This window comes from Myxocyprinus asiaticus, chromosome 25 (assembly GCF_019703515.2).
Source record: "Myxocyprinus asiaticus isolate MX2 ecotype Aquarium Trade chromosome 25, UBuf_Myxa_2, whole genome shotgun sequence".
In the NCBI taxonomy this organism is placed as follows: domain Eukaryota; kingdom Metazoa; phylum Chordata; class Actinopteri; order Cypriniformes; family Catostomidae; genus Myxocyprinus; species Myxocyprinus asiaticus.
The window spans coordinates 31,304,331-31,320,325 of NC_059368.1; the positions used below are offsets into that span (position 1 = coordinate 31,304,331).

The 15,995-nt window shown below is 38.9% G+C and overlaps 1 protein-coding gene across 9 annotated transcripts in view; it reads right to left on the reverse strand.

The window, feature by feature from the left end:
• Positions 1 to 15,995, reverse strand: part of LOC127416037 (SUN domain-containing ossification factor-like) — a 66,488-nt gene that overhangs the window by 32,918 nt on the left and 17,575 nt on the right. For all 9 annotated transcript variants that reach the window (XM_051655124.1, XM_051655121.1, XM_051655120.1 and 6 more), the window contains 2 exons: positions 1,218 to 1,326; positions 176 to 307 (listed from right to left, as the gene is read on the reverse strand). In XM_051655124.1, the coding sequence (XP_051511084.1) occupies positions 176 to 307; positions 1,218 to 1,326 (241 nt within the window). The remainder of the gene's footprint in view (positions 1 to 175; positions 308 to 1,217; positions 1,327 to 15,995) is intronic.

Sequence of the window (15,995 nt, forward strand, 5' to 3'; positions counted from 1 at the left end):
TTGTAGAACGTTATACTAACAAATTGTCAAAGACTAAAAGGTACCAAGGCAGATATTTAACGCAAGTCAAATTCAAGGTAGGAGGTCAGGCTGAGATATGGAATATATGGAAAGTTGAAGTACACAGAAAACTGTCAGTGAGAGAGCAGATATAATGGTTGGATTGTGAGGGCACCTGTTCTTGCTTCTCTTCGTGTGGGGAGTCTTGTGAGTGCAATGAGGCTTCTTTTAATGTTGCGTTCTCTGTCTTCGTCTCCAGCCCCATGTCGTGCGATGACTGAGTATGTGTCGTCTTTTCGTCTTCAACCTAAAAGAGGAAAACAAATTTTAATTGACCTTTTCATGTCTAAATGAAGTATAAGAAAAAGCTACAAAGTCAAACACGGAGCTCAACCACAGCGAAAAGGCAGAGCGTCCCCAATCAGCAGAAGAGGTTGACCAAAATATCGGTTTTACCAATATATTTGCAGCTAGTGATGTCAAAAGTACGGGTACTATGGTACCAGGTTGGTACTAAGATAAAAATGATACCAGTTTTTCTGCAGTACTGGTAGTACCGAGCACCAACTCAATTCGGTACCGGCGCGCTGTCTGACACAACTGCTTTCAAATGCTCGCACACAAATGTGACATTTTTTTGGGAAAATAAATGCACAATTAAATCAAATTAAAATGACATGTCCTATAGTGATTGTTAAACGGCATAAGACTGCAATCTTAGGGCCTATTTACACTTGGTCATTCATGCGTTTTTACTGATCGGATTGCCATCCAATTGAATAAGCACATTCCATTTACACTTGGCCACATCAATGTGTCTCAGCCTAACGGATATGAATCTGATCTTCAATTCCTGTGCTATACGCAAATATAATGGAGTTCACTTCCGTGATTATGCTAATGTTGGGCAGAAAATGAAAAAGATGTGATTTATTATATGATTCCCACTGACTTCGGACAGTGCACGTGTTTCTGTTTGTGTGCACGCTGTGTATCCCAATTTCTTTTTAACATTCAATAAATCTATTTTAAAAACTATTGGCCAATTAATAGGCTGTTTTTACATTTTACACCAGCTTAGTTATCGTATCGGCAAACTTCACTATCTTGATCTTGAACTTGATCTTTAAATGATTGATTTGACTATTTTTGGAGTGAGTAGAAGGTTTAGTTTGCTGTGGATTTAGCTGGTAATAGCAAAGAGTCGTGGTTGATACCTTTTCGTCAGTCCCCGGTTCCTGCGTTGTGTAAGGGCTGTCATCCTGTGCAGGGTGTCCTGGGCCAGAGGGAATCTCTTCTGAACAATAAACATGATGACCAAAGTGCCTGCAACACAGAGACCAGAGACAAACGTAAGAATGGTTTAAAATTACCAGCATCCCTACGCACACAAAACAAGAGCATTCCAGCCAAGACAATGTCAGTTCCTCTTTGCCATGAAAAAAATGTCCTATGAAGAGGACAGAAACATTGAGCGATCACTCAGCACAATGTCTCATCATTCATCATGGGCCATCTCCCAAACACCTACTGAGGACATTCTAAACTACAGAGAATAAAAGACCTCATGTGAATACAAACCACAAGTGTGACTTGCTGAAATTTCTCCATTAGCATAGAAGAAAAAAAAAAAAAAGAAAAAAAAAAAGTGGGTGGTGGGGCACCAAGCTTACACCTCTTTTCCACTCATTGTTTTCTATGCATGGCGTCAAATCCTAAAGCATGGTGAAAGTTATTCTGACTTAATCCCAATGCATTAGAGCTCTAATGGAAGCCCGTCTCACCCAAACAGAATGGACTTTACCACTGAGAATGAACCAAAACATGTGCCAATCATTCTCACGGTATTAGGGGACTAATGCTGCGTAAGCTTAAAAACCTAATTTAGTTGGGAAATGGTGTCTGAGTGGAAGCTGTCAGAAACAACTGCAATTTGATACCTGCTGCATTTTTAGTCAGGGCAACAAAGGTATGGAATGTGTTTAGATACAAATTGATCACTATGAGTAGGCTATTAATACCTATTCTTTATGAAAAAAAGACTAAAAAGTCAGTGGGAGTGGAGGTGAATACTGTGAATTTAAGGAACACAGGTGAATATATTGGCACAGAAACGTATCTATTACAGACATTAGCATATATTTTCTTCTCATCCATAGCACTAAAATACAATTCAAGTTTAGTTCTACCCCACTGAACAAGTTTCTGCTTGGCTAACTATTATCCAATCTCCAATAGTTTGAGAATTTAACTGTGTGAATGAAACAGGCGGTTAATCATTAGACAGATTTTACATGGCAAAACACAACAATCTGAGACCTTATCTTTATTCAACACAGTCTGTTTAGCTGTGTTTTCATATCTCCTTGACATTCCATGTTTGGAAACGAATGCAAACTGCACAGAAAACAGTATCCAAACTGCTTGGCACCAAACATATTATATTCCATATTGATCTTCTCCCTAATCTTGCTCAAGTCCAATTCAACCAGTCTTGTAAAAAATCTTGTACTATGCATCTGTCCTCCAAAGACAACTATCAGATGACTTATGAACAACAGCTGGGGCACCTCATTGTAAGTACTCTCTTTCTCACTCTTGATTCAAACAGTCACACACCGTAACTTAAGATCTTCACCTTGACTAGATTTAGAAGTCAGAACTTACATACATGCAGGCACATGTTTGCACACTCTAATCTCCTCGGCCTAAAAGGTAAAACCCTTAAAATCAACCTCAAAATTAACCAACAACAACTGATGGGATCCTGCTCTTCATTATCAGCACTTTGTAATTAGGTGTTTACTTTAGGAAAGCGTGTATGGGCAAGTCACAGCAATAGAGACACACTCACTTTAAGACATAATGAAGCAAGGAACAACTCGCACGGAGCAATAAAACGACCCACTGTAAAACAGTGTTTTTTTGCTCCCCAATTTGGAATGCCCAATTCCCAATGCGCTCTAAGTCCTCATGGTGGCGTAGTGACTCGCCTCAATCCGGGTGGCGGAGGACGAATCTCTCACGCTATTCTCTGCGGGCCCCACCGAGAGAGCGAACCACATTATGGCGACCATGGTGCAGTTACCCCATGTGACTCTACCCTCCCTAGCAACCGAGCCAATTTGGTTGCTTAAGAGACCTGGCTGGAGTCACTCAGCACACCCTGGATTCGAACTCATGACTCCAGGGGTGGTAGTCAGCGTTAATACTTGCTGAGCTACCCAGGCCCCCAAAACAGTGTTGTCTTATGCTTGTAGGACATCAGGAGGAAAATAATGTTTTTTACACCACTCAGATTCCATAAATTTTGATGCACATTACTCTGAGATAATGATGAATGGGTCCAACCTTCAACATACATACATAAAGATTTAGTGTGTCCATAGAAATATCCGCGATAAGTTATTGACACTGGGATTTTGAGAGCAACAAATGTATGCCTGTGGGTTAAGTAGCCCAAAGTATACATAAAGCATAAAACTGTAGAATAAAAGGGATAGTGTACAGTCAGACCCAACTGTGTTATCTGGACCCTAAAGAGGTTTATTTTGCGATAATTACTGGTTGACTGTACATTATGCTGCTCAATACATGGCTTCTTACCAAATAATTAAACAAATGGACACAAAATATTAATCTGAGTTTAAAAACTATGAGTTGCTGTAGCTAGTCTTTCTGAAAATAAATTATAGTATTTTTGAATACAATAGTAGCCTAAACACTTTAAAAACATTACAACACAGTTTCAATACACAAAAAGTATAATAGATGTCACCTAAAATGTTAGCCTATTTTATATGATACATTTGTGTCAAAATATGTCAATTACTACTGTAAAATCGTGATACATTTTAGTAAGGGAGGGTGATTATGTGTAAAGCATGATAACTGCACCTTCTAAGGGACTGTTGTTGAATTCGTAGATCGATTTGGCAAAGATAATTAGTTTTCCCATCACTACAATATTAAAGTGGAAACATTTGAATAATAATGTCAATATTTGGCATGGAAATATCTATACAATATCACAAGGAAAAATATCATGATACTTTAACATATCTATAGGATTATATTTCCTCATAGCATTATTATACATACTATTCAGCATTATATATACAGTAGGAGATTAATACGGCACTATCATTAAACTTCTGTAAACTTTCATTCTCTCTTGTGCAGTCAGAGCAGATCACTCTCGTGCTCCATACAGACATTTGATCCCTCGCGCTGAAAAGGCGTGTCTCTCTCCTGCTCCTGGTGCTCCCTGTATTACATTCATTTACATGGTTTCAGTTTTTCTCAGTTTCAGTCGTACTCATCGTACAGCACCTGTGGCTGCAAGTGTGCAATCATATTTTAGAGCTCCTTCTGTGCAATGAAGTGATTTCCATTTGTATGCCCACATTACATAGGTGTAGGACGTCGCACATATTGGATAGAATAGATGCTAAAATAATTTTTAAAAAATGAAAAAAGAAAAAACCTAGTTCAATCTCCACAACAGGCATCGCCACATTTCTGAACTGCAATGTATCGTGCCACGGTAAACTGTTACACCTCTAATAAATATGACCTTCAAAACCTGTTTTGTCTGTATTTCTAAGGCTTTTTCAGCCTTACTGTGATCCTCACACTAAACATATCCAATGATCTATATTCAAAAGGCATGCTCCAAATAGATTTAAATCATGGAAATCATTTTTGGCTTAGGGTTAGGGTTCATGAATGGCTCTACTTATAAATGGAATCAAGCTTAAGAGAGGGAGAGGTGGAGCAAGAGGTAATAAACAACAAGAAAAACTCAAATGTAGGTCAAATGGAGTGATTCATCACACTCTTTCACACAGTGTTTTCATAGAAAACTCAGAGCAAACCGATAAATGACATTAAGAAGACTCCCTAGGATCTAAAAGGACTCAGTTTACATTTCTTCACATCACACATGATCCTCATTTTAGGCCTGTGTAGAGATATTTACAGTTTTTGAGCCTTTGGTTCCAATTTTGCATGCTGTCCTAGAAGAATATCTTTTTACTCACCAGACGTAAATGCAGCAAAACCCATCTGACATGTCACGACAAAGAAGAATTAGGTCAAACGCAAACCGAAAAGAGAGAAGAAAAGATGTTTACATTCCCTTCCAAAAAAAAAAAAAAAACAAAAGGTTGAATGGGGGGAAAAAGTAGCTGAAACTTCTGTGAAGGCTGGCTTTTAGGCCATCTCCAGGCAGTATATATACTCTATCTGAAGTTCCACAACTGCCTCCAGTTTCTCAAGTGATGTTGAGCATGTCAATGATCTATCACAGTTAAATTACCATAAACGAGGAGTTCACATTTAGACACTTTCTCTCTCCTCACAGGAGGCCATGTGGCCCCACAGGCAAATCAGAGTGACTGCTGCTCTTCCATTAGACATGAAGCTTATGGGAACTCAGCAGGACAACATCGTCTCCCATTTAGCTTTATGAAGATGCACTTACAAAGATGCACAGCAGTAGGGGTCGAGCAGACACAGAGGACAAAACCAGAACTAGGAAACAGGTCGCTTTCAAAACAGGTGTTCTGGTCCAAAAAACTGAGCATTTTTGCACAGACCGAGTTACTAGTCTAAAATGCAACAGTGATAAAATTACCTGATGTTAGGACAAAATCTCAAATATATAAATTTCAGCTTTTATCCTAACCAAGAGCAAAGTGTCAACAGCTTAGCATGACCAAAAAAAAAAAAAAATGTTTATATTTTTGACGCATTGTGATGGGTAGTCCCACCCACAATAAAATCTCACTGACCAAAAAAAACAGTGTTGTGCCTTATCCCAGCACATAGTTCTTATTGGCTGGGATTTTGTTGCTTTGTGCATCATTTCAGCTTTCAGTGAGGACTTACTTCACTCTTGAAACTTTCAAGGTTGCGCTTAGTTAGGATGAGGCTTAAAGGGTTTGATACAAGTTAAGCTCAATCGACAGCATTTGTGATATAATGTTAATTACCACAAATTAATTTTGACTCGTTCTTCTTTTCTTTAAAAAAAAAGCATAAATCTGTGTTACACTGAGGCACTTACAATGGAAGTTAATTGAGGCCAATTTTTGAATGTTACAATACTCACTGTTTCAAAAGTATAGCCACAAGACAAACAATATGCATGTTAACATGATTTAAGTGTGATAAAATCACTTACAAACCTTTTCTGTGTAAAGTTATAGCCAATTTTACAACTTCATTACCATGATGATGTAATGTCAACAAACCCTAAAACAACTGTAAAAGACAATTTAAACAACTTTACAGCTCAAATAATACATGAGTTTTAACAGAAGAATTAATGTAAGTGCTTTTATAAAATTATAAGCTTCACATTTTTGCCTTTAAACTCTCCAAAAATTCACAAACTCACCACATTCACTTTCGTTGTAAGTGCCTCACTGTAACCCAGATTTTTGCTTTTTTTTTTTTTTTTTGAAGAAAATGAGGAACGAGTCGAAACTAATCTTTGTGGTAATCAACATTATGCCACAAATGTTGTATATTGAGCTTAACTTGTATTGAACCCGGAACATCGCTTTAATTAGGGCAAAAGATGAGAAATCTGCCTTTTCACTGTAACTATGTACAAACATTACATTTTTCCTTTTTTAGACCAAAAGGTCAGTTTCACAACCTCCTCCAAAAGTCGAAACTAGACCTCTTCATGAGAAATAAGAATCAGCTGGTCTCAATGCACCTGCATCATCACATGTACAGTATTGACAAACTAGCTGTACTAATTTAGTAATTTAGAGTTTGAAATGGGTCACCAATGTATTTATTATGATGAAGAGGTTTCCAGTGCATTCATATTTTATCCAAACCAGTTTATGACCTTAGACTTGGAACACACCGCTGATTAAATGTTGGGTTGGGTCTTGGACTGAAAGTATGTGGCAGGAAAGAAAACGGGTGATTGGACACAACAAAATAAACGATGGCAATCAATTTGCCGGTGCTCTATTTGATGCGACAGATCACTTCAATTTGTGCCAGTGTTTATTCTCTCAGTCTGTCTGGATGAGTAGGTCTAGAGAGGACAGGCGCCCAGCAAAATCCCCTAAACATTTCCTGTTAGCTTTAGCCCTAATCTTCTTGCCAAAGCAGACCTGAGCCACAACTGTACCACAATCCTCACCACCTATGCTACTATCAAACTTTGCATAAGCTATCAGATAATGCACTTAATAGACAGGAAATGAGCCATTAAAGTATCATTGTGTTTTATTAGCTCAATCCAGTTTGTTTGTTTTTTAAAGGAATTGATGCTATAAATGCCATCATGTCAAAACAGAAGGTCCAAAAAACAAATGATCAACTAAAATGGACCAGGTCCACCAGTGGTAGCATATAGGCCTAAACTTGATTATAAGTGACACTTAAAACACCAACACTCAGTATAAAGTGAAGTATGGTTGATAGAAGTCCCACATTATTTAACAACATTTTTGGTTTTTTACAAAACTCCAAGCCCATTAACCAATTATAAAAGTATGCCATCCAACCATTGTTGTAGTATCAATATAAACTTTACAATTTGTTATATGAACAAGCACTTAATTTTTCCTCTCACTTTCCTGATTTTTTAAGCAAAAGTTGTTACCATAAATCGATTGCCTTTTCTGTTGACTGTATTGAAAAGCTAGGCATGTACGTGGGATTATAGTGGCTTTGACGCAGCACTGACCACACATTAAGCCTGACCTTGGCTATTGATGGACCAGGTTACCATGTCAATGTCTACCTGACCCTGACTGACACCTCTAAGGGTGTTCAGATGTTAGGCCCATTCACCACAGGTTACAGGTGAAAAGTTACTAGAAACTGAACTTCAGTTACCAACCCTGTTTGCACTTCCAAGTTCTCAGCATTGTAAGGAAAAAGATGCCATGGAAGTAAAAAGGAGTACATGCTTTTGTGTTCCACGCAAGAACGAAAGTCATACAGGTGTGGAAAAACAAGTAAATGACAGAATTTACATTTTGGGTGAAGTATCCCTTTAAGAAAATAGTGTGATAACACTCGGACCGCCCTCTCCAATCATTTCTAGACAGGCAGCAGAATAATTATAACTCGTAGTAATAAATAATGTTAACTGAGGGTTGATGTTATTGATTGCACTGGCACATAAATCCCATAATTAAGAGGGTTTAAATGATGCACACAGTATCCTGGTTTTTGTTCGCCAGCACAATTCCTACATGACAGCTCAAACAGCAGGCAGCTGGCACAGAGCACCTATGTGGTAAAACAAGTGAGCCAAATAGTCAGAGTTGGAAAAAAAAAACCTTTGGCTATTCTGAGGTGTGTCACCTCTTTACATCACCTCTGTACACATCCCTGAAGTTACAATGACGTATTAAGTGAAGAAATGTTTGAAGGGTTCTACATGAATATACATGAACAACGGCAGCCGTGATCCACTGAGATTTTGAAGTAGTACTACACCCTGTCGGGCATTCGTCACAGTTCTTAGTAAGGAATGGATGTCATTGAAACCGCAGCTACTTGCTGAACACGGGTTCCTTCATAACGCTGTGCCTACTGGGCTAGTTACATTTATGTCTAAAATTAGGCGACAAACATTGTTCAAGAACCAGTCTCAAGACAGATCTTATGATGGTGGTCTAACATGCTTTGGCTGAATTGGTTAAGTGAATCTTAGTTGAAAAGTTGAATCAGGAAGGAGTGTTTAGGGCAGGAGTACTCAATAGGCGGACTCCAGTCCGGATCCGGACCGAAGTACAATTCAATATGGACAAAGATCTAAATCATTGTGCTAGTTATCTGACACCTGGCTAAGTGATTGCGTAAGCATACGTGAATACACGCGCGGAGTGGGAATAGCACATTCAGTGCTAGAGATAAATATTTCTCTCTAGAGTGGGAATAAAGCGCATCCAGTGCTTTTGTGAAAATTAATCAGAGACGTCATCATGGCATGGGGGCAACAAAAGCCTATTTATACTTAAATTAAGCAAACTGTATTTTTATGTTTCACTGTTATGTAAATTGTTTGTTTGTTAGAAGAGTCTCACTTCCAGACTTTTCCACCATCCAGACTTTAACATATTTATAATTTTTGTCTCAGGGGACACCAGTGAGCCCCCATTTTTGTCTGTCAAAATGCCTCCTATGTCCCATTCACATATATTCTGAATGCAAAAATATTTAAACACAAAACTGGACTGCTGTTATTCAGCTTCAAAACAAACTGTTGAACTTATCTTTTAATATTCATATCCAAGTGCCCTCGACTGATGAAGACTTGATGAAATATTTTAATGTTTTGGTAGAAGATCCCTCACACTCCACTACTTTGGCTGTCTCTGGGCCCCCAATGTCCTCATCCCTGCCCAGTTTTGAAGAGACTATTTTGACTGTTTAGGATTTATTTGTTTATTTTTTTACAAGGTACTATTACTGCCAACGTGACAAGTTATAAAAACTATTAAAAAATATATATGTTATAATTTCATAGCCATATGACAGTGTAAACTACGTATTATTTTCCAGACCTTTGCTGGGAAGGAAATGTAGAGACTGGACCTCTTGGAACTTTAATTGAGTACCCCTGGTTTAGGGGATTCAAGTGCGATCTTCAAGTAATTGTAAATCTATTAACTAGACTTTTTTACATTCTTTTACCAAAAAAATTGAATTTTGTTTGTACATGCAAAACTCGCTGCCGCAATGAGTGACAACAAATTGTTTTGTTTTTTTTTTGTTTTTTTTGTGCATATTATGTGGTTGCTGGGGTGTTCTGGATCGCTGTTAGGGTGTTTCTGGGTGGTTACTAGGGTGTTCATGGCTAGATCTTACTGGAAATGGTTTGGGTCCCTCATTCAATGCATAGGATTTCTTTGCCAGTTTTATAAAAAATTTGCTAATAAAAATAATAGCACACCTCTCCTCAACAAGCCACACGATTTGAGGCATCTTTCCTGTACATTTCTTAGCAAGCACCCCTTATGATCCCCTGGTATCATGCAAAAGCAGTCCAGTTTAACACCCATTTGAATACCTCCATGATGACATCACACATTAAACTCGAAGACTGAGATTAACAAAAAAGAGGTGTCACAATAAGACTTGGGTCAGGGTGTATAAATTGTTTCCACATAATTACGACATAATCATGAGTAGTTGATGCCTGCTGACCTTCCCTGATCACTTCAAGAGAAATCGCGAAGTTTATTTTCATGCAATGTGATAGTGCCAAATAGGGTTTGGCGATAAAACGATACACAGTTGAAGTCAGAAGTTTACATACAACTTTGCCAAATACATTTAAACTCAGTTTTTCACAACTCCTGACATTTAATCATAGATAATATTCCCTATCTTAGGTCAGTTAGGATCACTACTTTATTTTAAGAATGTGAAATGTCAGAATAATAGTAGAGAGAATGATTTATTTCAGCTTTTATTTCTTTCAGCACGTTCCCAGTGGGTCAGAAGTTTACATACACTTTGTTAATATTTGGTAGCATTGCTTTTAAATAGTTTAACTTGGGTCAAACATTTTGGGTAGCCTTCCAAAAGCTTATCACAATAAGTTGCTGGAATTTTGGCATTTCTCCAAAAAGTAAGATCTTTGTCCCAATCTGTACTTGCAAATTGTAGTCTGGCTTTTTTTATGGCGGTTTTAAAGCAATGGCTTCTTCCTTGCTGATCAACCATTCAGGTTATGTCGATATAAGACTCGTTTTACTGTGGATATAGATACTTGTCTACCTGTTCCCTCCAGCATCACCACAAGGTCCTTTGCTGTTGTTCTGGGATTGATTTGCACTTTTCGCACCAAACTACGTTCATCTCTAGGAGACAGAATGCGTCTCCTTCCCGAGCGGTATGATAGCTGCGTGGTGTTTAAACTTGCATACTATTGTTTGTACAGATGATCGTGGTACCTTCAGGCATTTGGAAATTGCTCCAAAGGATGAACCAGACTTGTGGAGGTCCACAATTTTTTTTTCTGAGGTCTTGGCTGATTTCTTTTGATTTTCCCATGATGTCAAGCAAATAGGCACTGAGTTTGAAGGTAGGCCTTAAAATACCTCCACAGGTACATCTCCTATCAGAAGCTAAATGGCTAAATGTCTAAAGGCTTGACATCATTTTCTGGAATTTTCCAAGCTGCTTAAAGGCACAGTTACCTTAGTGTATGTAAACTTCTGACCCACTGGAATTGTGCTATAGTCAATTAAAAGTGAAACAATCTGTCTCTTGTTGGAAAAATTGCTCATGTCATACACAAAATAGATGTACTAAACGACTTGCCAAAAACTATAGTTTGCTAATATTAAATCTGTGGAGTGGTTAAAAAAATGAGTTTTAATGACTTCAACCTAAGGGTATGTACACTTCTAACTTCAACTGTTGATACTGTATTTTAAGAAAAAAAAAAATTTGATAGCGATAATTTTCTAAATGTAGCCGATGTTCTATATCTAGACGATCGGATCAGGTACATGTCACTTAAAACACAAGCAGTTCGGCAAAGTTTTACACACAACTATCTAACTGAATCACAGTCGTAAAGTCAGCTGGTTAGCAAGTATTAGCAGGCTTGTGGCTACATAGAACTGCTGTCATGGAAATAAGTAATGAGGCTAAGTAGCCTCTAGCTAGCTATCCGGCTAATATAATATCATTGTGTACCTAACAAAATAGCACTGACAATGCAATATAAAGCTATCTACTGAACACAACAACAACAACTACTGCTATTTATTTATGTACTATTTAATTAAAAGGTTTTTCATGATTCATAGTGCTGTCACAACATTTTTTCATGATCCATCGTGTTGTCATATCGAACGATCTGAAAAAAACTATCATGATAATATTTTTGGCCATTTCGCCCAGCCCTAGTACCAAAAGGTTATGATGAATTTAGGCCAATATTCAAACAGCTGCTTACATACGTGTTTGAGTGTGATAAGCAAAAAGCTCAATGAGGAGGAGAAATCCGTATTGGTTTTGTTTTACATTCGTTGAGCGGACTTTGACTTGACTATGTGGCACTGGAATGGAGCAACTGGCACATTAATGTGCATGAAAGGAAAAAAAGAAAAAAACTGTCTAAACTGCATCTGCGTCACAGAGTGAACACAGTGTGACTAGACGAATGTCAAACGAATCACTAATTTTTGCAGTGTATTCTGCAATATATAACACAAAAACACATACTCCTACACCAGACTCCAAACAGATCAAAACTTTCTGGCATAAAGAGGCAACAGTTTAATAATAGTAAGGTGAGGATAAACCACATCCATAGAGTAGGTGTTATGAATTATGCTATATGATGAAGTGATTAATAATCAATGAACTGAGTGGAGGTAAATCAGAATTTGAGAAACTTTAAATGTGCATGGAGCCACGTGGCCAGGGCAGGAACAGAAGAACAGGCTTGTAGGGCACAAAGCCAGAGCTCTCCCAAAAAGTAGGCCAATGCTGGGGCTAGACAAAAGCATTCTGCAGCTAAGCAAAAGACAGAACGGGAAATGCTTGAGCATGCTTGAGCTGACAAAGCTGGAAATGGTGAATGAAGAAAAATATAATTAGCACTAAATCCTGTGCATCATAACATAACCTCTACCTTTCTCACTCAACATCTCTAGATACAGATGAGGCTGAATTGAGCTGTACAGTAGTGAACAAGTAATGAGTCATGTTATCAATCCACAGACACTATTAAAATCCCACAGGCTACAGATGATTGTGTTTGTGGTTATGATCAACTTCACTAAATCGAGTATCACTGCGGTTTCATTTCTGCATAGGAAACAATAGAACTTAAAAGGTCATTCTTGTAATATTTCTAATGTTAAAATAGTTTATCTTATGCAGAGAAAATTTGTGAGCAATCTGTAGATTCTTGTGAACAGTGTAAATACTGTGGCTCTTTGATAATCAGTCAGCTCAGTTAGTTTAAGTGGCTCGACATGTCAACTTCTGGCTCAACCAATGGAGTGAGTTTGCGGATTAATCTCACAGTGGATTCAGAAACAGTAAGTTGACTTTTCTTGATCTAAACTCAGTCTGTGCTTAACAAAATTCAAAGCACTGCCCCCAATGGCCAAAGGGGGAAGTGTTTTTTGAGCGCAAGGGCACATGTGAGCAATTTCTGGATTTAATGCCAGCAGAATGGCGCCAGAATGGAGTTGTATAGCAAGTTGTTTTTAGCTGTAAAGGATGTAATACAGTGAAAAGAATTACTTATTTTATTAATTCTACCCCCATACCTAACCGTCTATGTAATCTTAGAGGGAAAATGGAACCTCTGAATTCTGCTCATCAGTGATTATGCGATTGTGACTTGGGACAAGAACCCAGATCTCCCACGCAGCAGAAGGAACATAGATGCAACGCCTGAACCAATTGTGCAAATGTCTGATGTGAGATGCTGCTTGTCAGTAACTCGGCATAATGCGGCTGATGTCAGGGTACTGGAACATTTGGAAGCAACATTCCAACTTTGTGTGATGTTGGAGTTTGGGGTGGGACAAACTGTTTGGCAAACAATGGACGACAGAGGAAGTGTTTGGAAATAATTTTTGCAATACTGTTTGGTGTCACTGGTGGTGCAGTAATTACACACATCACCTTCACAACAGCTGTAATATATTTTAGCTGAAAACGGATGAATAGATGAGGGTTGTGGGTAAAGTCAAATCTGAAACTGAACACTAGCTATAACCAGATATGCACAGCCCTAAGAACAGGAGACAGGTTATCAGTGGCATATAATTACTAGCTGCAGAATACTATAATGAGAGAGAGAGAGCAAAGGAGGATTGTGGAAGTCTGAGGGTCCCATTTATTAAACTGATAAGAGCACTTAGTGAAGCTAGCTCAAAGCTTCTAGAGGCCCAAGTAAGCCACAGGCAGCAGTGACCGCAAGCATTCATGCAGCTAATGAGACCTGACCATGGCAGACGATGTCACAGAGCATGGGATTCTTCAGTCCCAGATAGAAAATACTGCTACTGTATCTCATCATGCATTTACACCAATCAGCCACAACATTAAAACCACCTGCCTAATATTGTGTAACTCCCCCTTGTGCCGCCAAAACAGCACCAACCCGCATCTCAGAATAGCATTAAGAGATATTGTTCTCACCACAACTGTACAGAGGGGTTATCAGTGTTACCGTAGACTTTGTCAGTTCGAACCAGTCTGGCCATTCTCTGTTGATCTCTCTCATCAACAAGGCATTTCCGCCCGCAGAACTGCCGCTCATTGGACGTTTTTTGTTTTTGGCACCATTCGGAGTTAATTCTAGAGACTATTGTGCATGAAAATCCCAGGAGATCAGCAGTTACAGAAATACTCAAACCAGCCGGTCTGGCACCAACAATCATCCATGCGATTACCTAATCAGCCAATCGTGTGGCAGCAGTGCAGTGCATAAAATCGTGCAGTGCATAAAATCATGCAGATATGGGTCAGGAGCTTCAGTTAATGTTCACATCAACCATCAGAATGGGGGAAAAAAAAAATTGATCTCATTGATTTGGAATGTGGCATGATTGTTGGTGCATGGTCTGACAGCAGAAATAGCACAGTGTCTAAATGCCATATTTAAACAAGAATCCCTCCGGATAAGCCAATCAACAATGGCATGACAGCAAACAAGAAACCTGACCAGCATTCCTTTCACCTGCCCCTATTTAGGTGATGTGACGAGGAGGAGGAGGGCGTGGCCGGGCCGCGAGGCAATGAATCAGCTGATCAGCAGGAGAGCGAGATAAAGGGGAGCCAGAGATGCCAGTTCAAGAGAGAGAGAGAGAGAGACGCACGTGACTGCGTTGCATTTGTGTCTGTGTTTGTTTGTTTTAAGTTTGACATTAAAACCTTATTTACTGTTCAGTTGGTTCCCGACTCCTCCTTGCATGATCTTTACCTGTTACAGGTGACAATGAGCATTCTGCTGAAGTCAGATGAAATTGTTCTGAAGAGCATACAGTGTTAAAAGAGCTGAATATTTAATACCAGACCAGACACTCTGAACTGTTTCTGCACAGACAATAATGACCACGCTTACATGCACTTAAGACAACGGTTTATTCCAGGGCTTTAGCAGAAAGCGGCATTCTGAAAAGTCATGTAACCTAGAACGCCGATTTCCTTATGCTGTTTAAGGGATTAAGAGAAAGCAGTTTAACACACCTAGGTTTCTAACAGAGAGCGCAGCTTATTGTGGTCATGTAAACACATAAGCAGCGTTCTTATGGGTGTTTGAAGAGAGCTCATGCGTGGAACAGACTAGGGATGGGCATTTTTCTATAATTTGTTAACAATAAGACGTTGCAGGGACACACAAATAATGGTTTGCGAAGCAACCAAGTTTCTTGAAGCGCTTTAATAACTGTTCACCTTCCCATCAGCGATAAAATTACACGTTATAGTGACATAGGACTCCGTAGTTAATGCTGTCCAACTGTCAAATGTAATGGCCACGAAGTCTACCATCAAAGTAGTCTGATATTGAAGCTCTGTTCTCGCAGTTTTGGTTTTCCGTGAGGGAATGTAGGAATCTGGCTCAAGTATGACTTCCTTAAACCCGTCTCCCTCAACGAAACTTAAAGGTGATTGGTCTTCTTGGCTTGCTCAGGGGTAAATCTGCGCCTACCTGCAGTGCTGAATGCAGTGATGGACAGCTGCCTTTCCTCATTCGACTGATCAATACTGACGGTTCAGTGTTTGAACTTGATATGATTTCTCATTGTGGTGGTGCTATTGTTATAGCTCAGATTCACTTGACAAAGCTTGCTGATCACAGTAATTCCAAACTTCTTCCTGGAGCCAGACGAAGCTGATCAAATGTGATCATCTTGTATCCACAGCGCCAACCAATGCATTCAGTTATAACTGCGAGTTTTAGTGTGCATGTTAAGGATTTAAAAGTGCATTTCACTGTATTTACTGCCAGCAAAGCAACATTTTGC